Raw genomic sequence first — 21,019 nt, 5'->3', positions numbered from 1 at the left:
AAAACAACAACAAAAAAAGTGAGCAGAAGTAAAATAAAATAACAGTAGGGAGGCTATATATACAGGGGGGTACCGGTGCAGAGTCAATGTGCGGGGGCACCGGCTAGTTGAGGTAGTTGAAGTAATATGTACATGTGGGTAGAGTTAAAGTGACTATGCATAAATAATTAACAGAGTAGCAGCAGCGTAAAAGGATGGGGTGGGGGGGCAGTGCAAATAGTCCGGGTAGCCATGATTAGCTGTTCAGGAGTCTTATGGCTTGGGGGTAGAAGCTGTTGAGAAGTCTTTTGGACCTAGACTTGGCACTCCGGTACCGCTTGCCGTGCGGTAGCAGAGAGAACAGTCTATGACTAGGGTGGCTGGAGTCTTTGACAATTTTGAGGGCCTTCCTCTGACACAGCCTGGTATAGAGGTCCTGGATGGCAGGAAGCTTGGCCCCAGTGATGTACTGGGCCGTACGCACTACCCTCTGTAGTGCCTTGCGGTCGGAGGCCAAGCAGTTGCCATACCAGGCGGTGATGCAACCAGTCAGGATGCTCTCGATGGTGCAGCTGTAGAATTTTTTGAGGATCTGAGGACCATGCCAAATCTTTTCAGTCTCCTGAGGGGGAATAGGCTTTGTCGTGCCCTCTTCACGACTGTCTTGGTGTGTTTGGACCATGATAGTTTGTTGGTGATGTGGACACCAAGGAACTTGAAGCTCTCAACCTGTTCCACTACAGCCCCGTCGATGAGAATGGGGGCGTGCTCAGTCCTCTTTTTTTTCCTGTAGTCCACAATTATCTCCTTTGTCTTGGTCACGTTGAGGGAGAGGTTGTTATCCTGGCACCACACGGCCAGGTCTCTGACCTCCTCCCTATAGGCTGTCTCATCGTTGTCGGTGATCAGGCCTACCACCGTTGGGTCGTCAGCAAACTTAATGATGGTGTTGGAGCTAACGTTAACTCACTGTTCGTGTAGTCAGACTAAAGTTAGGCCGGCACCATGGCAAGGATAGTTGGTTAGCTAGCATGTCACCACTTAGAAAAGTCTGACTAAACGAACGGTGAGCTAATGTTTAACTAGCTAGCTAGCAAAATATAGCCTGGTGGGCTAGCTAGTTAGGCACCTTGGTTAACTAAAGTTGGCTAGCTAGCTCACAAAGGACTTGTGGGCTCAATGTTTTCCCCCCATACAAAACAAACTCATCAAATATGATACAATATAGTGTAAAACATTTGAATTTGTAGATGCATCTAAATTGACTGTCCCCCTTTCCCCATGTTTTAGACATGAGGTTTGACATGCGCAGTAGTGACCCGTTATTCATGGTGGGTGGGGCAGAGCCCCTCCTGTTTCGCTACATACATACGGTGGGGAAAAAAAGTATTTAGTCAGCCACCAATTGTGTAAGTTCTCCCACTTAAAAAGATGAGAGGCCTGTAATTTTCATCATAGGTACACGTCAACTATGACAGACAAATTGAGAGAGAAAAAAATCCAGAAAATCACATTGTAGGATTTTTAATGAATTTCTTTGCAAATTATGGTGGAAAATAAGTATTTGGTCACCTACAAACAAGCAAGATTTCTGGCTCTCACAGACCTGTAACTTCTTCTTTAAGAGGCTCCTCTGTCCTCCACTCGTTACCTGTATTAATGGCACCTGTTTGAACTTGTTATCAGTATAAAAGACACCTGTCCACAACCTCAAACAGTCACACTACAAACTCCACTATGGCCAAGACCAAAGAGCTGTCAAAGGACACCAGAAACAAAATTGTAGACCTGCACCAGGCTGGGAAGACTGAATCTGCAATAGGTAAGCAGCTTGGTTTGAAGAAATCAACTGTGGGAGCAATTATTAGGAAATGGAAGACATACAAGACCACTGATAATCTCCCTCGATCTGGGGCTCCACGCAAGATCTCACCCCGTGGGGTCAAAATGATCACAAGAACGGTGAGCAAAAATCCCAGAACCACACGGGGGACCTAGTGAATGACCTGCAGAGAGCTGGGACCAAAGTAACAAAGCCTACCATCAGTAACACACTACGCCGCCAGGGACTCAAATCCTGCAGTGCCAGACGTGTCCCCCTGCTTAAGCCAGTACATGTCCAGGCCCGTCTGAAGTTTGCTAGAGTGCATTTGGATGATCCAGAAGAGGATTGGGAGAATGTCATATGGTCAGATGAAACCAAAATATAACTTTTTGGTAAAAACTCAACTCGTCGTGTTTGGAGGACAAAGAATGCTGAGTTGCATCCAAAGAACACCATACCTACTGTGAAGCATGGGGGTGGAAACATCATGCTTTGGGGCTGTTTTTCTGCAAAGGGACCAGGACGACTGATCTGTGTAAAGGAAAGAATGAATGGGGCCATGTATCGTGAGATTTTGAGTGAAAACCTCCTCAGCAAGGGCATTGAAGATGAAACGTGGCTGGGTCTTTCAGCATGACAATGATCCCAAACACACCGCCCGGGCAACGAAGGAGTGGCTTCGTAAGAAGCATTTCAAGGTCCTGGAGTGGCCTAGCCAGTCTCCAGATCTCAACCCCATAGAAAATCTTTGGAGGGAGTTGAAAGTCCGTGTTGCCCAGCGACAGCCCCAAAACATCACTGCTCTAGAGGAGATCTGCATGGAGGAATGGGCCAAAATACCAGCAACAGTGTGTGAAAACCTTGTGAAGACTTACAGAAAACGTTTGACCTGTGTCATTGCCAACAAAGGGTATATAACAAAGTATTGAGAAACTTTTGTTATTGACCAAATACTTATTTTCCACCATAATTTGCAAATAAATTCATAAAAAATCCTACAATGTGATTTTCAGGATTTTTTTTCCCTCAATTTGTCTGTCATAGTTGACGTGTACCTATGATGAAAATTACAGGCCTCTCTCATCTTTTTAAGTGGGAGAACTTGCACAATTGGTGGCTGACTAAAGACTTTTTTTCCCCACTGTACATACATGCATACATACAGTACTAGTCAAAAGTTTCGGCACACCTACTCATTCAAGGGTTTTTCTTTATTTTTTACTATTTTCTACATTGTAGAATAATACTGAAGACATCAAAACTATGAAATAACACATGGAATCATGTAGTAACCAAAAAAGTGTTAAACAAATCAAAATATATTTTATATTTGAGATTCTTCAAATAGCCACCCTTTGCCTTGATGACAGCTTTACACACTTGTCATTCTCTCAACCAGCTTCATGAGGTAGTCACCTGGAATTCATTTAAATTAGCAGGTGTGCCTTCTTAATAGTTAATTTGTGGAATTTCTTTCCTTAATGCGTTTCAGCCAATCAGTTGTGTTGTGTCAAGGTAGGGGTGGTATACAAAAGATAGCCCTATTTGGTAAAAGACCAAGTCCATATTATGTCAAGAACAGCTCAAATAAGCAAAGAGAAATGACAGTCCATTACTTTAAGACATGAAGGTCAGTCAACACAGAATATTTCAAGAACTTTGAAGTTTCTTCAAGTGCAGTCACAAAAACCATCAAGCGCTATGATGAAACTGGCTCTCATGAGGACCGCCACAGGAAAGGAAGACCCAGAGTTACCTCTGCTGCAGAGGATAAGTTCATTAGAGTTAACTGCACCTCAGATTGCAGCCCAAATAAATGCTTCACAGAGTTCAAGTAACAGACACATCTCAACATCAACTGTTCAGAGGGGACTGTGTGAATCAGGCCTTCATGGTCGAATTGCTGCAAAGAGACCACTACTAAAGGACACCAATAATAAGAAGAGACTTGCTTGGGCCAAGAAACACAAGCAATGGACATTAGACCGGTGGAAATCTGAGTCCAAATTTGAGATATTTGGTTCCAACCAGAGTTTCTCGCAGAGTAGGTGAACGGATGATCTCTGCATGTGTGGTTCCCACCGTGAAGCATGGAGGGGGTGTGATGGTGTGGGGGTGCTTTGCTGGTGACACTGTCTGTGATTGATTTAGAATTCAAGGCACACTTAACCAGCATGGCTACCACAGCATTCTGCAGCGATACGCCATCCCATCTGGTTTGTGCTTAGAGGGACTATCATTTGTTTTTCAACAGGACAATGACCCAAAACACACCTCCAGGCTGTATAAGGGCTATTTGACCAAGGAGAGTGATGGAGTGCTGCATCAGATGACCTGGCCTCCACAATCACCCGACTTCAACTCAATTGAGATGGTTTGGACCTTAGAGTGAAGGAAAAGCAGCCAACAAGTGCTCAGCATATGTGGGAACTCCTTCAAGACTGTTGGAAAAGCATTCCTCATGAAGCTGGTTGAGAGAATGCCAAGAGTGTGCAAAGCTGGCATCAAGGCAAATGGTGGCTACTTTGAAGAATCTCAAATATAAAATATATTTTGATTTAACACTTCTTTGGTTACTACATGATTCCATGTGTTACTTCATAGTTTTGATGTCTTCACTATTATTCTACAATGTAGAAAATAGTAAAAAAATAAAGAAAAACCCTTAAATTAGTAGGTGTCCAAACCTATGACTGGTACTGTACTTTTATATATACATATTTTTTGCCTGTTTTGAATGTTATTTTGGCATTAATACGTGTCACATATCAGTTTGCAAACAATGTAAAAAATAATAATAATTGAGTTAATAAAGCCGCATAAGAGCTTTCTTGAGTAAGGCAGATCCAAAATGCAGCTGTTTCAGCTCAGTGCTTTCTGTGGTGGTGGGGCAGCCAAATCAATGCAAAGCAAATAGTCTGGGTAGCCATGATTAGCTGTTCAGGAGTCTTATGGCTTGGGTGTAGAAGCTGTTAAGAAGCCTTTTGGACCTAGACTTGGCGCTCCGTTACCGCTTGCCGTGCGGTAGCAGAGAGAACAGTCTATGACTAGGGTGGCTGGAGTCTTTGACCATTTTTAGGGCCTTCCTCTGACACCGCCAGGTGTAGAGGTCCTGGATGGCAGGAAGCTTGGCCCCAGTGATGTACTGGGCCGTACGCACTACCCTCTGTAGTGCCTTGCGGTCGGAGGCCGAGCAGTTGCCATACCATACCAGGCGGTGATGCAACCAGTCAGGATGCTCAGCGGAAAATACAGAGCGTAGGGGTTGGTAATGTTCTCTATTTGCCCCGTGATTGGCTCAGTGTTCTATGACTCAGGTGGACACTACGTCGCTGCAAAATCTACAGGTAGAGCTCGAAAATTCAAGCCTCTTGGGTGCTGCCATAGAGTTACATTAGAAGGTCCCATCCAAGAAGGCTCCGTAGCTTTGATTGGACTGATCATGTCAACATCATACTTTCAATATCTTATCTAGCAAGCTAGCAGTGAATCAAGTCGACAATCTAATGGCAAATCCTTTTCAATCCTTGTCATATGAAGAGGGATTATAGATCAAACGTATGGCTCGTCGGCCATTGGACATAAACATTACACAACAAGTTGGAAATCGCAAATTCAACAATGAGTGGTTTGGAAGGAATCAGTGGCTAACTGCAAGCGTTGCAAAGCAATCACTAGCCTGCTATTCAGTGGAGAGGGTGTGTGGTCCAAGTCTGTGTTTTAAGGGTCTCTTTTCCAAGCTTAAAAGGATAAACATTCAACATTGGCCATGATGTCAATCCAGCACGACTTCTGCCGAGCTCAAAACAACTAACTCTGAACTGGGAAATCTGACTTCAGTGAGTTCAAGACAACTGGGAACTCGGAAGAAAACGAGCTCAGATTGGGAAAATACGTTTTGAACGGTCATCCAACTCCATCCAAGTCGGGAACTCAGGCCTCTTTCTAGAGCTCCGACCTGAAGATCACTGACGTCATCATGATTCGACTTTGTTTTTTTCAGAGTTCCCAGTTGTCTTGAAAGCACCATAAATCCGGAGAATGCCAGACTTTGATGACAAAGTTTAATGACAAAATTTGCCCACGAAGGACCACCGCGCCACATTCCTGTTCAAGTGAGCACAGCACAACAAGGTGAGTCCAGAAATGTCTTGTATGCTGCTGCATAAATGATGTAATATGCCAGGGAGATATGTATACTGTAGCTAAGAAAGTAATACTAAGTGTATGTTGTGTAGTAAGCTGTTAGTAGCCCATGTGCCTCACCCTAATAATTTGGTCCCTTTCCCCCTCATAACTTAGCCTACTGTTCTGACTTGCTGGTGCACATGTAGCCTATAACCTGTTTTAGAGAAATGTAATCATTGAATATTGTAAGAGCTTTCATTGTCTGCTTATATGCCCCCTTTATTTATCCTACGGCTCTGACTTGGTGTACAGGGAGAACACTGTAAGAACGGCCCTTGTTCTGAATTCTGTCGCTGTACATTTCAAAAGTGTTGAACAAATAGTTATATTGACTACGTCCGTCCCAGCTCGCTCATTAATGTCTTAATCGAAATTACGGATTGCCTCTTATCCGCTCGTCGTCCCCTTATGCGATAGTTTGTACATCTCAATTGTCAGTGGAAACCACATCTGTTTAAGCAAATCAGCCATATCAGCTATGTTTTTTTTTTTAAGGCAGTAAATGAGGCTGAATGAACTGTTTCGCTGCCAGACAAGGCTCCGCTGATAGCCAGGTGTAGCAGTGGTAAGGTGTTGGGAATCTGCTGTTGGGACAGCTTTATGGAGGCCCTAACAGTTTGTGGTCACCGTTATAGTGCAATTAATGTAGTGTTGTGGCTTTGCTGGCATGCATCCCAAAAAAAATGTTTTGAGTTTACCCCACCATGATTTACATGCTAAAATCGCCACTGGACATGCGTAACATCGGGTCACGAGAAGCAATGCCTGTTCAATGCCAGCAAGGAGATCTGCTGGAAGTGATTTACTGTCTCTCACTCTGGGGGGGTAAGACCATCATTTAAACATCACAGATATAAATTCCTACTGTGCCCATGATAAAGTTAACTGCATTACTTTAGTTGGCTGCTTTGAGCAAAACTTGTATGTAATATAACCTATTCTGGGAGGGTAGTGTGTGTGTATGAACTATGTGGAATATATTTGGACCATTTGGCTTCCCTGAAAACAGGTACTGACAGGAGGAGCAATACGAGTCTTTCAGAGGTCGTCAGTCGGGATGGTAATGGAGGCTTTGGTGGGCCACACAACGAAGAAGCCGGTGTCCCGTCCAGTGACGTGGCGCTGACCTGGTGCCAGTAAGGATGGTCTTCACGGAGGCGGTATGTTTGTGTATGGTTCTCATGATCTTGCCCTTGTTTTTTAACAATGTCCGGTACAGACAGGGATGACAGGGGAGTGTAGCGGTTGTTCTGGCTCAGGTTCAAGGAGCCATGTCATTCCCCTGAACCTGCCCCGGAGACGGTTCCTTAGCCACTGAAGATCCTCTGTGGGCTCTCGGGACAGAGGGTTGTAGTCTTCGGCCAGGTACAGGTCCTCCACGTGGGCTCTCGGGACAGAGGGTTGTAGACTTCGTCTGGGTACAGGTCCTCCTCTGTGGGCTCTCGGGACAGAGGGTTGTAGTCTTCGGCCGGGTACAGGTCCTCCACTGGCTGCACCTGGTTGGGCCACGGCTGGCTTCCTCCACTCACATTCCACGTCCGTACGGCCGATATTGTGAACCGCAAACATAGCCAATGCAGCCGCATGGCTACACTTATGAGCTCCACGGGGGCATTCGCATGCGGTAGAGAGAATCCCCTGGTCACCTAAAATACCTGCCAAGAGGAAGGGCGTTAAGTGCCACATGCCTTTCAACGCATGACTTTGAACACCTTGAAATACATTTGTTGTAAGAAATGTGCTATATAAATAAAGTTTGATTTTGATTGGTGACATTACAGCTGTAGAATATTTAATAAACTGTAATTTTCATGAGGACAAGTGCAGTTTTTCCATAAACTTTTAATTGATAATTTGGGATTTTATCACTTGACTGTGTGAATGCATGTACCACTCTGAATAAATAAATACTGTGCCTTTTGAAGATTTGTCTCTGGTCATGAAACTACAATAACAGGGTGGATGTCAATAGAATTTTAGAATCATTCACATCAATGACAACATTCTAGAACGGCATTGTCATTCATCTAAAATCTGGTATCCGGGTTAATCTGGTTAACGATTATATAATTGATAAAGTGTCTCTTTCCTTGTAGTAAGTTGACAGCATGTATAAAACACATTGTACTGCTAAGATGCTCAAACTTATTAGCTACACTCAGACACAGGATAAAGTGTATCCCTCACGCCAAACCGGTAAATTGGCCCTCTATAGCTGCACTTCTCCACATGGCCAGACTTATAGTGTTCTCCCCTTTTTAATGCTCTGATGCTCATCCTTGAAAAATACTATGGCTGAAATAGACACCAAAGTACTGTACAAACACAATTATTTAGGCTAAGTAAAAACCTAAAAAAAAATTTTGATCTACTGCTTTGCTAACCAGATAACTAAAGTGTGGTCAGTGGCTAGTTCAGACCGAGAAAGGGGGAAAAGTGTCTTCTAGAGATGACGTGCAGGAATTTGTAGTCTTGCTGTGGTCTTCTCTGTTGCTAATTAGCATTTTGAGAGAAAAAAAATTGAGTAAATTGAGGCTAATATATTGCTAAAACAAATAACATGGCTATGAAAACGTTACGCCAGGGTAAGCCTACACGAAACACAGACCTTATATGAAGTTGTCCTAAAATCCCCAACGCAAACACGGTTGGAACCATTCCGGTGTTTTACCGCTGGGGTTTATGACGCGTCTGTGTAGGCGCTAACTGTGCCCTGGTTCGTTGGACAAAGGCAATGAGGAAAATGAATGGCGCCGAAAATAACAATTTGTGTAATAAAAACACAAGGCTTCATAATTCATAAAGGTCATGTTATCCGACTGCTATTATCTAATAGAACAAAACGTATAAGATCTCCTAAGCCTGTTTACCTCGGACCTTATTTTCAGCGTTTATTCCAAAACCCCATTATTTCCCCATTCATTTTTCCCAGCGAGCTGTCAGGAAGAGTGCGAGCTGGTGTAAACCAGACCAAGTCTGGCCCTTCTCTGTCTGCGATGACCTTGAAAGAGGACTTTGGTTGAAAATAACTTATTGATTAGACAATTATGAAACAAATTTACATTTAAGTCATTTAGCAGACGCTCTTATCCAGAGCGACTTACAGTTAGTGAGTAACATGTATTATTTTGTTATTTTTCATACCCCCAGTGGGAATCGAACCCACAACCCTGGCGTTGCAAACGCCATGCTCTACCAACTGAGCTACATCCCTGCCGGCCATTCCCTCCCCTACCCTGGACGACGCTGGGACAAAATGTACTTCATATGATGCATCATGTCATGAGACATTAACCCTTAGAGCTGAAACCACTCAGAAATAAAACGCCACACTTTATTTTGTCAAAACTGTAATGTTTTAATCTTTCTGAACGAAAGATTTTCACAGTATCAAAAGTGAATAAAAAAAACAGAAAAGCCAACTTGGCTTAGGCCTACACTAATGGTATAGGATACTACATTCCACACATTTTAAGATAATGTCTTCTAGTTGAATATAAACTGCATACAAAATTTCATAACAGATTTTCAACAAAAAAAAAAATCTAATGGAAACCCTTTTAAAACAGATGTTGATGACTAACTTAGAATCATCGAAATACCGGTTATTTCATAACGTCACTTAAACTATTGATTGTTTTCTGATCAGAAAGGGAACAGAGTTCAGGACTGCAGAATCAGTGACAGCAGAGGGACTTATTGAGGTGTATGACACCAGAAGGTCAAGAGTAATGTGAATTTTGTACCATGGTTGAAATCCTCACCCATCCTCAGAGAGACAGGTCATCATTGCGGACGTGTTTTAAAATTCCCTAAAAATAACTTATTTTATGTACAAACATTGAAATCAGGTGAGGATTGAGGACCTTTTTCCAACTGAAAACAAAAACAGTTGGTTCTAATTGGACAAGTCCACGTCGTCTCTTCCTGTTTTTTTGTCTGTTTTCTTCCGTTTGATACCTAATGAATACAATCCTGTATGAGCAGGAGTTAAGAGGTCAAAACAACAGTATGAGGCAGCCTTGGGCAAGGTCCCTAATGGCACCCTATTCCCCAAGTAGTGCACTATATAGGGAATAGGGTGCTGCTTGAGACGCAGTGTCGAGAACATGGCCACAGTATAGACCTATATCACAGACCACCACGGGGGAAAATATCAGCTCTGATAGCAGTTACATCACCAACAACCAATGGGAAATGTGGACCATGGCTCGATATCAGATATCTGAACAACATGGAGGCTGGCCACTGAAGATACCCATGACTTTTATAGATTACACAGGGGAGAAATCAATCTGGTTTAATTTAAAAACACATCTTGTCAAGATGTGATTCGAATCGAAGTGTTAAACACAGTAACCAGATTTTTCTTCTTTTCTTTATAAAAAAAATAAAATAATTTGAGTTTATATTAGTGTCGTTGATTACTTCGCAAACGTTCATTTTGTTAAAACAAAACCATTTCTTTTGTCACTTTCATACAAAATAATAACATTGTACAAGGGGGTATTGAATCTATTGATCCATCGGGTTTCATGTCATCCACTGCCGTTTGAATCCTACAGTTTGGAACGTTGTTAAACTACATCATCGTTGCATCCCAAACGGAACCCTATATAGTGCACAACTTTTTACTATAGCCCTATGGGGCCTGGTCTAAAGTAGCGCACTACATAGGGAATAGGGCACCATCTTGAACTTGGCCTTGATGTTGAAGCTACAAACCATTAATGAATGAACAGCGTTGGTTCAGCCTGTGATGTCATATTGAGGGGACAGGTTGGCCCGATCGGAGCAGTACGATTTGAGGTCAGGAGAGAACAAAACCCTGTATGGATAACCTGCCCACACACGATGGTGGTGTCTATGACAGTATAATGTGCTTTAACAGTTTTAAAAATGCCCGTGTCCTCCATACCATAACACCTATTCTGATCTGAACTTCAGATCAATGTAAAAAATTATTTAGAGCCGATTCATCATCTAAAACAGTGCCTATCCACAGAGGGTTGTGTGTTGAGGGAGAGCTTGGGGGCAGATACCGTAAACTAAAAGTTAGTCGTGGGTCAGTACCTTTTTGGAGAACAGAAGCACCTAATAGAACCAACCAATAACAATCCAAGAGGGTTTCAACAATGTTTAAAATGTGCCACAATTACAATAAAAACACTTTTTATTATATAAGGTAACTGTTTTCCAAACTACATAGTGAAGTACGCAGTAGATCAGATCTGATAGACAGAAGGGTGTTTGGTTCTCCATGTTTCAACCTGGATCGCTCATCTCCCTCGTTGTGAAACAGTAAAGAGTCGGGTCTCAGTCGGCCCCGTGTGTGAATGATCCCTGGCTGTGAGCCAATAGCGTCGCAGTCCTGACGAATAGAAAATGATGTTACACCAGGGTCCCTTGGCTTGGTGAGGAAAAAGGAGGCCTCAGGCTGTTGGGGTTGTCTGGACATAGTTATGTTGAGGGGGGGGGGGGGTTCTGCATTCTAGAACCTGTCAGTTACTGGGCTGCGTTGGAAGGAACCTTTTTGAGGCTGAAGTTGGACCAGTTTACTGCGACCTTCTGGCGGGTCTGTTTAGCAGAGTCAAGGCAAAACCTACAGAGAGGAGAGAGATGGAGGGAGAGAGATGGAGGGAGAGAGAAATATCACTCTATGGTTCTATGAACAGGAGGCTGGTGGGGGCAAAAAAAAAACAAACAAGGGCCAGTTTCCCAGACAGAGACTATGTCTAGCCTTGGAGAATCTCTGTCTGTTTGGTAAAGCGGCCCTAAATGTTTTGGATTGTCACAGAGGCTGAGCGTTACCTTTTGAAGTACTCCACCTCACGATCAATCTCATCCATTTCTTTTGGGTCTACGTCTTTAGGGAGAAACACATCGTCTGGGGAAGAAAGAAACGTGACAGAAACATCACAACCAAAGAACGGTAACGCTGACTGGTAGCTTTATCAGTCACACTGACATGTCTCCCCTCCTACAACATGTATAACACAAGAGACAGTCAACTAGGGTTATCTAAACTAACGTACCTGACATGTCTCCCCTCCTACAACATGTATAACACAAGAGACAGTCAACTAGGGGGTTATCTAAACTAACATACCTGACATGTCTCCCCTCCTACAACATGTATAACACAAGAGACAGTCAACTAGAGGGTTATCTAAACTAACATACCTGACATGTCTCCCCTCCTACAACATGTATAACACAAGAGACAGTCAACTAGGGGGTTATCTAAACTAACATACCTGACATGTCTCCCCTCCTACAACATGTATAACACAAGAGACAGTCAACTAGAGGGTTATCTAAACTAACGTACCTGACATGTCTCCCCTCCTACAACATGTATAACACAAGAGACAGTCAACAAGGGTTATCTAAACTAACGTACCTGACATGTCTCCCCTCCTACAACATGTATAACACAAGAGACAGTCAACTAGAGGGTTATCTAAACTAACGTACCTGACATGTCTCCCCTCCTACAACATGTATAACACAAGAGACAGTCAACAAGGGTTATCTAAACTAACGTACCTGACATGTCTCCCCTCCTACAACATGTATAACACAAGAGACAGTCAACTAGAGGGTTATCTAAACTAACGTACCTGACATGTCTCCCCTCCTACAACATGTATAACACAAGAGACAGTCAACTAGAGGGTTATCTAAACTAACGTACCTGACATGTCTCCCCTCCTACAACATGTATAACACAAGAGACAGTCAACAAGGGTTATCTAAACTAACGTACCTGACATGTCTCCCCTCCTACAACATGTATAACACAAGAGACAGTCAACTAGAGGGTTATCTAAACTAACGTACCTGACATGTCTCCCCTCCTACAACATGTATAACACAAGAGACAGTCAACAAGGGTTATCTAAACTAACGTACCTGACATGTCTCCCCTCCTACAACATGTATAACACAAGAGACAGTCAACTAGAGGGTTATCTAAACTAACGTACCTGACATGTCTCCCATCCTACAACATGTATAACACAAGAGACAGTCAACTCGAGGGTTATCTAAACTAACGTACCTGACATGTCTCCCATCCTACAACATGTATAACACAAGAGACAGTCAACTAGGGTTATCTAAACTAACGTACCTGACATATCTCCCCTCCTACAACATGTATAACACAAGAGACAGTCAACTAGAGGGTTATCTAAACTAACGTACCTGACATGTCTCCCATCCTACAACATGTATAACACAAGAGACAGTCAACGAGGGTTATCTAAACTAACGTACCGATGTTGCGGCTGGTTTTCTCCCCCTTGTTCTTGTTCTTTTTATTCTTCCCCTTGGGTTGCTGCTGCTGGGCTTGGTTGTGATTGGCTGAGGTGACAGAGTGAACTTTGGCCTCTTGCTCCTCCCCCTTCCCTCTTTGGGCGCTGGGAGCACCCCCGCTACTCACTGTCCCGTTGGTGGCCTGCTGCCGGGTGGGCCTGGTCTCCTCTGCCCTCGTTGGCCCGGTTCTCTGGCTCTCAGCTGAGTGAGGTGGTGGTTTGGAACCAGAACCAGCGTTGGAACCAGTTTTCTGAGACTCTGCAGCTGCTTTGGATCCGGGTCTGGTCTGGTTCTGTTCTGGAGGTAGCTGGTCCTGCCGTTGCTGCTGCTGCTTCTTGCCCTTCTTCAGCTTGCCAGCCCCAGCATTAACCCCAGCCCCAGGAGTAGAAGTGTTCTTGCCAGCCCCAGCATTAACCCCAGCCCCAGGAGTAGAAGTGTTCTTGCCAGCCCCAGCATTAACCCCAGCCCCAGGAGTAGGGGGAGTAATGTTCTTGCCAGCCCCAGCATTAGCCCCAGGAGTAATGTTGTTGGGCTCCGCTGGGGCCTCCTCTTTAGGCTTAGCCACCGTGGTGGAGGCCTGGGTCTGGGTCGAAGCAGGGGCCTGGTGTTTATTCTCAGGCCTAGCAGAGGGGCAACTCTCTGGGGTGCGCACCCGGATCAGCTTGGAGAGGCTGGGGGTGGTGTGGAGCCTGTGAACATCCTTCACCCCAGTACCAGCCGCAGCCCCTGGTCCCCCTACCCCAGGTACAGTAGCACTAGCCAGGGGTGAGATGGGTCCGATGGGGGAGTGGTCCCGGGGATGGGCCTCCTCCCAGCCTTTGACCAGGTCCAGATGACTCTTGAAGGTACCCAGGGAGAGAGGGGCCAGGTCTAGGTCTATCTGCTGCAGGTCAGAGCAGGAGGAGCCGTTGAGGTGGGAGAGAAGATGGTTGCCCTCCAGAGTAGCAGCCTTCTTAGGGAAGTCATTCACATCCAGGTTGAGGTCGTACATGGAGAACGAGGCCCGGATAGAGTCCTGCAAGGTCAAAGGTCAACGTTTTTATTTTAGAAAAGAGAAGAAAAGCGGAAATAAGTTTATTAAAACAGCTAACCTGCCTTAGTCAGGGTTTCATAAACAGCTAACCTGCCTTAGTCAGGGTTTCATAAACAGCTAACCTGCCTTAGTCAGGGTTTCATAAACAGCTAACCTGCCTTAGTCAGAGTTTCAACAGATTTTTCACCTAGTCGGCTCAGGGATTAGAACCAGCGACCTTTCGGTTACTGGCACAACGCTCTTAACCACTAAGCTACCTGTTGCCTCAATTAAAAAATAAATATAATTTCTAAATGGTCTGAGAACAACATTGGCAGGGCAATTCAAGCAAAGCCAATATGCAGTGATAACGTCCTGGACCCATAGCCTACTGCACTAACCCATAGCCTACTGCACTAACCCATAGCCTACTGCACTAACCCATAGCCTACTGCACTAACCCATAGCCTACTGCACTAACCCATAGCCTACTGCACTAACCCATAGCCTACTGCACTAACCCATAGCCTACTGCACTAACCCATAGCCTACTGCACTAACCCATAGCCTACTGCACTAACCCATAGCCTACTGCACTAACCCATAGCCTACTGCACTAACCCATAGCCTACTGCACTAACCTCATTACTACACAACTGGTTAGAAAATATATAGGTTAATGTTGCGTAGGCTTCCGTATAAATAAATAGGTTAATGTTGCGTAGGTTTACGTATAAATAAATAGGTTAATGTTGCGTAGGCTTCCGTATAAATAAATAGGTTAATGTTGCGTAGGCTTCCGTATAAATAAATAGGTTAATGTTGCGTAGGCTTCCGTATAAATAAATACATCTGAGTGGTAGATCTCAGAAAGTGATCTTAAATCAGAAAAGGTTGGCGAACACTGCAGTAGACAATGTGTGACTAATAATATGTAAGATACGATATATAAATAGCTAGACAAACATCAATACAATAGGCCCTGCCATAGACTAGTGTCCTGTCCAGGGGGTGTCCTGCTGTCTCACTACAGAAACAGGAGATAGACTAGTGTCCTGTCCAGGGGGTGTCCTGCTGTCTCACTACAGAAACAGGAGATAGACTAGTGTCCTGTCCAGGGGGTGTCCTGCTGTCTCACTACAGAAACAGGAGATAGACTAGTGTCCTGTCCAGGGGGTGTCCTGCTGTCTCACTACAGAAACAGGAGATAGACTAGTGTCCTGTCCAGGGGGTGTCCTGCTGTCTCACTACAGAAACAGGAGATAGACTAGTGTCCTGTCCAGGGGGTGTCCTGCTGTCTCACTACAGAAACATGAGAGACTAGTGTCCTGTCCAGGGGGTGTACTGTACATCAAGCCGTCTCACTACAGAAACAGGAGATAGACTAGTGTCCTGTCCAGGGGGTGTACTGTACATCAAGCTGTCTCACTACAGAAACAGGAGATAGACTAGTGTCCTGTCCAGGGGGTGTACTGGTACATCAAGCTGTCTCACTACAGAAACAGGAGATAGACTAGTGTCCTGTCCAGGGGGTGTACTGGTACATCAAGCTGTCTCACTACAGAAACAGGAGATCGACTAGTGTCCTGTCCAGGGGGTGTACTGTACATCAAGCTGTCTCACTACAGAAACAGGAGATAGACTAGTGTCCTGTCCAGGGGGTGTCCTGCTGTCTCACTACAGAAACATGAGATATACTAGTGTCCTGTCCAGGGGGTGTACTGTACATCAAGCTGTCTCACTACAGAACCAGGAGATAAACTAGTGTCCTGTCCAGGGGGTGTACTGTACATCAAGCTGTCTCACTACAGAAACAGGAGACAGACTAGTGTCCTGTCCAGGGGGTGTACTGTACATCAAGCTGTCTCACTACAGAAACAGGAGATAGACTAGTGTCCTGTCCAGGGGGTGTCCTGCTGTCTCACTACAGAAACATGAGATATACTAGTGTCCTGTCCAGGGGGTGTACTGTACATCAAGCTGTCTCATTACAGAAACAGGAGATAGACTAGTGTCCTGTCGAGGGGGTGTACTGTACATCAAGCTGTCTCACTACAGAAACAGGAGATAGACTAGTGTCCTGTCCAGGGGGTGTCCTGCTGTCTCACTACAGAAACAGGAGATAGACTAGTGTCCTGTCCAGGGGGTGTACTGTACATCAAGCTGTCTCACTACAGAAACAGGAGATATACTAGTGTCCTGTCCAGGGGGTGTACTGTACATCAAGCTGTCTCACTACAGAAACAGGAGATAGACTAGTGTCCTGTCCAGGGGGTGTCCTGCTGTCTCACTACAGAAACAGGAGATAGACTAGTGTCCTGTCCAGGGGGTGTACTGTACATCAAGCTGTCTCACTACAGAAACAGGAGATAGACTAGTGTCCTGTCCAGGGGGTGTCCTGCTGTCTCACTACAGAAACATGAGATAGACTAGTGTCCTGTCCAGGGGGTGTACTGTACATCAAGCTGTCTCACTACAGAAACAGGAGATAGACTAGTGTCCTGTCCAGGGGGTGTCCTGCTGTCTCACTACAGAAACATGAGATAGACTAGTGTCCTGTCCAGGGGGTGTACTGTACATCAAGCTGTCTCACTACAGAACCAGGAGATAGACTAGTGTCCTGTCCAGGGGGTGTACTGTACATCAATCCGTCTCACTACAGAAACAGGAGATAGACTAGTGTCCTGTCCAGGGGGTGTACTGTACATAAAGCTGTCTCACTACAGAAACAGGAGACAGACTAGTGTCCTGTCCAGGGGGTGTACTGTACATCAAGCTGCCTCACTACAGAAACAGGAGATAGACTAGTGTCCTGTCCAGGGGGTGTCCTGCTGTCTCACTACAGAAACAGGAGATAGACTAGTGTCCTGTCCAGGGGGTGTACTGTACATCAAGCTGTCTCACTACAGAAACAGGAGATAGACTAGTGTCCTGTCCAGGGGGTGTACTGTACATCAAGCTGTCTCGCTACAGAAACAGGAGATAGACTAGTGTCCTGTCCAGGGGGTGTACTGTACATCAAGCTGTCTCACTACAGAAACAAGAGATAGACTAGTGTCCTGTCCAGGGGGTGTACTGTACATCAAGCTGTCTCACTACAGAAACATGAGATATACTAGTGTCCTGTCCAGGGGGTGTACTGTACATCAAGCTGTCTCACTACAGAAACATGAGATATACTAGTGTCCTGTCCAGGGGGTGTACTGTACATCAAGCTGTCTCACTACAGAAACAGGAGAGAGACTAGTGTCCTGTCCAGGGGGTGTCCTGCTGTCTCACTACAGAAACATGAGATATACTAGTGTCCTGTCCAGGGGGTGTACTGTACATCAAGCTGTCTCACTACAGAAACAGGAGATAGACTAGTGTCCTGTCCAGGGGGTGTCCTGCTGTCTCACTACAGAAACATGAGATATACTAGTGTCCTGTCCAGGGGGTGTACTGTACATCAAGCTGTCTCACTACAGAAACAGGAGACAGACTAGTGTCCTGTCCAGGGGGTGTACTGTACATCAAGCTGTCTCACTACAGAAACAGGAGATAGACTAGTGTCCTGTCCAGGGGGTGTCCTGCTGTCTCACTACAGAAACATGAGATATACTAGTGTCCTGTCCAGGGGGTGTACTATACATCAAGCTGTCTCACTACAGAAACAGGAGATAGACTAGTGTCCTGTCCAGGGGGTGTCCTGCTGTCTCACTACAGAAACATGAGATAGACTAGTGTCCTGTCCAGGGGGTGTACTGTACATCAAGCTGTCTCACTACAGAAACAGGAGATAGACTAGTGTCCTGTCCAGGGGGTGTACTGGTACATCAAGCTGTCTCACTACAGAAACAGGAGATAGACTAGTGTCCTGTCCAGGGGGTGTCCTGCTGTCTCACTACAGAAACATGAGATATACTAGTGTCCTGTCCAGGGGGTGTACTGTACATCAAGCTGTCTCACTACAGAAACAGGAGACAGACTAGTGTCCTGTCCAGGGGGTGTACTGTACATCAAGCTGTCTCACTACAGAAACAGGAGATAGACTAGTGTCCTGTCCAGGGGGTGTACTGTACATCAAGCCGTCTCACTACAGAAACAGGAGATAGACTAGTGTCCTGTCCAGGAGGTGTACTGTACATCAAGCTGTCTCACTACAGAAACAGGAGACAGACTAGTGTCCTGTCCAGGGGGTGTACTGTACATCAAGCTGTCTCACTACAGAAACAGGAGATAGACTAGTGTCCTGTCCAGGGGGTGTACTGTACATCAAGCTGTCTCACTACAGAAACATGAGATAGACTAGTGTCCTGTCGAGGGGGTGTACTGTACATCAAGCTGTCTCACTACAGAAACAGGAGATAGACTAGTGTCCTGTCCAGGGGGTGTACTGTACATCAAGCTGTCTCACTACAGAAACAGGAGAGAGACTAGTGTCCTGTCCAGGGGGTGTCCTGCTGTCTCACTACAGAAACATGAGATATACTAGTGTCCTGTCCAGGGGGTGTACTGTACATCAAGCTGTCTCACTACAGAAACAGGAGATAGACTAGTGTCCTGTCCAGGGGGTGTCCTGCTGTCTCACTACAGAAACATGAGATATACTAGTGTCCTGTCCAGGGGGTGTACTGTACATCAAGCTGTCTCACTACAGAAACAGGAGACAGACTAGTGTCCTGTCCAGGGGGTGTACTGTACATCAAGCTGTCTCACTACAGAAACAGGAGATAGACTAGTGTCCTGTCCAGGGGGTGTCCTGCTGTCTCACTACAGAAACATGAGATATACTAGTGTCCTGTCCAGGGGGTGTACTGTACATCAAGCTGTCTCACTACAGAAACAGGAGATAGACTAGTGTCCTGTCCAGGGGGTGTCCTGCTGTCTCACTACAGAAACATGAGATAGACTAGTGTCCTGTCCAGGGGGTGTACTGTACATCAAGCTGTCTCACTACAGAAACAGGAGATAGACTAGTGTCCTGTCCAGGGGGTGTACTGGTACATCAAGCTGTCTCACTACAGAAACAGGAGATAGACTAGTGTCCTGTCCAGGGGGTGTCCTGCTGTCTCACTACAGAAACATGAGATATACTAGTGTCCTGTCCAGGGGGTGTACTGTACATCAAGCTGTCTCACTACAGAAACAGGAGACAGACTAGTGTCCTGTCCAGGGGGTGTACTGTACATCAAGCTGTCTCACTACAGAAACAGGAGATAGACTAGTGTCCTGTCCAGGGGGTGTACTGTACATCAAGCCGTCTCACTACAGAAACAGGAGATAGACTAGTGTCCTGTCCAGGAGGTGTACTGTACATCAAGCTGTCTCACTACAGAAATAGGAGACAGACTAGTGTCCTGTCCAGGGGGTGTACTGTACATCAAGCTGTCTCACTACAGAAACAGGAGATAGACTAGTGTCCTGTCCAGGGGGTGTACTGTACATCAAGCTGTCTCACTACAGAAACAGGAGATAGACTAGTGTCCTGTCCAGGGGGTGTACTGTACATCAAGCTGTCTCACTACAGAAACAGGAGATAGACTAGTGTCCTGTCCAGGGGGTGTACTGTACATCAAGCTGTCTCACTACAGAAACAGGAGATAGACTAGTGTCCTGTCCAGGGGGTGTACTGTACATCAAGCTGTCTCACTACAGAAACAGGAGATAGACTAGTGTCCTGTCCAGGGGGTGTACTGTACATCAAGCTGTCTCACTACAGAAACATGAGATATACTAGTGTCCTGTCCAGGGGGTGTACTGTACATCAAGCTGTCTCACTACAGAAACAGGAGATAGACTAGTGTCCTGTCCAGGGGGTGTCCTGATGTCTCACTACAGAAACATGAGATAGACTAGTGTCCTGTCCAGGGGGTGTACTGTACATCAAGCTGTCTCACTACAGAAACAGGAGATAGACTAGTGTCCTGTCCAGGGGGTGTACTGGTACATCAAGCTGTCTCACTACAGAAACAGGAGATAGACTAGTGTCCTGTCCAGGGGGTGTACTGTACATCAAGCTGTCTCACTACAGAAACAGGAGATAGACTAGTGTCCTGTCCAGGGGGTGTCCTGCTGTCTCACTACAGAAACATGAGATATACTAGTGTCCTGTCCAGGGGGTGTACTGTACATCAAGCTGTCTCACTACAGAACCAGGAGATAAACTAGTGTCCTGTCCAGGGGGTGTACTGGTACATCAAGCTGTCTCACTACAGAAACAGGAGATAGACTAGTGTCCTGTCCAGGGGGTGTACTGTACATCAAGCTGTCTCACTACAGAAACAGGAGATAGACTAGTGTCCTGTCCAGGGGGTGTCCTGCTGTCTCACTACAGAAACATGAGATATACTAGTGTCCTGTCCAGGGGGTGTACTGTACATCAAGCTGTCTCACTACAGAAACAGGAGATAGACTAGTGTCCTGTCCAGGGGGTGTACTGTACATCAAGCTGTCTCACTACAGAAACAGGAGATAGACTAGTGTCCTGTCCAGGGGGTGTCCTGCTGTCTCACTACAGAAACATGAGATAGACTAGTGTCCTGTCCAGGGGGTGTACTGTACATCAAGCCGTCTCACTACAGAAACAGGAGATAGACTAGTGTCCTGTCCAGGGGGTGTACTGTACATCAAGCTGTCTCACTACAGAACCAGGAGATAAACTAGTGTCCTGTCCAGGGGGTGTACTGGTACATCAAGCTGTCTCACTACAGAAA

General features: G+C 45.4%; 1 protein-coding gene across 1 annotated transcript in view; it reads right to left on the bottom strand.

Annotated features, from left to right (window-relative positions):
* Positions 1–11,116: 11,116 nt before the first annotated feature.
* Positions 11,117–21,019, bottom strand: part of LOC311115329 (protein FAM193B-like) — a 45,098-nt gene continuing 35,195 nt past the window's right edge. The window contains exons 9-11 of the mRNA XM_084190521.1: positions 13,274–14,327; positions 11,804–11,879; positions 11,117–11,594 (exon numbers count right to left, since the gene is read on the bottom strand). Coding sequence (XP_084046647.1) covers positions 11,498–11,594; positions 11,804–11,879; positions 13,274–14,327 — 1,227 coding nt within the window. The 3' untranslated portion in view covers positions 11,117–11,497. The remainder of the gene's footprint in view (positions 11,595–11,803; positions 11,880–13,273; positions 14,328–21,019) is intronic.

Source organism: Coregonus lavaretus (assembly GCF_964263955.1).
Source record: "Coregonus lavaretus genome assembly, contig: HAP1_SCAFFOLD_760, whole genome shotgun sequence".
Classification (NCBI taxonomy): Eukaryota; Metazoa; Chordata; class Actinopteri; order Salmoniformes; family Salmonidae; genus Coregonus; species Coregonus lavaretus.
The sequence above is the reverse complement of the archived record's forward strand: the minus strand, read 5'-3'. Positions and strand labels throughout refer to the sequence as shown.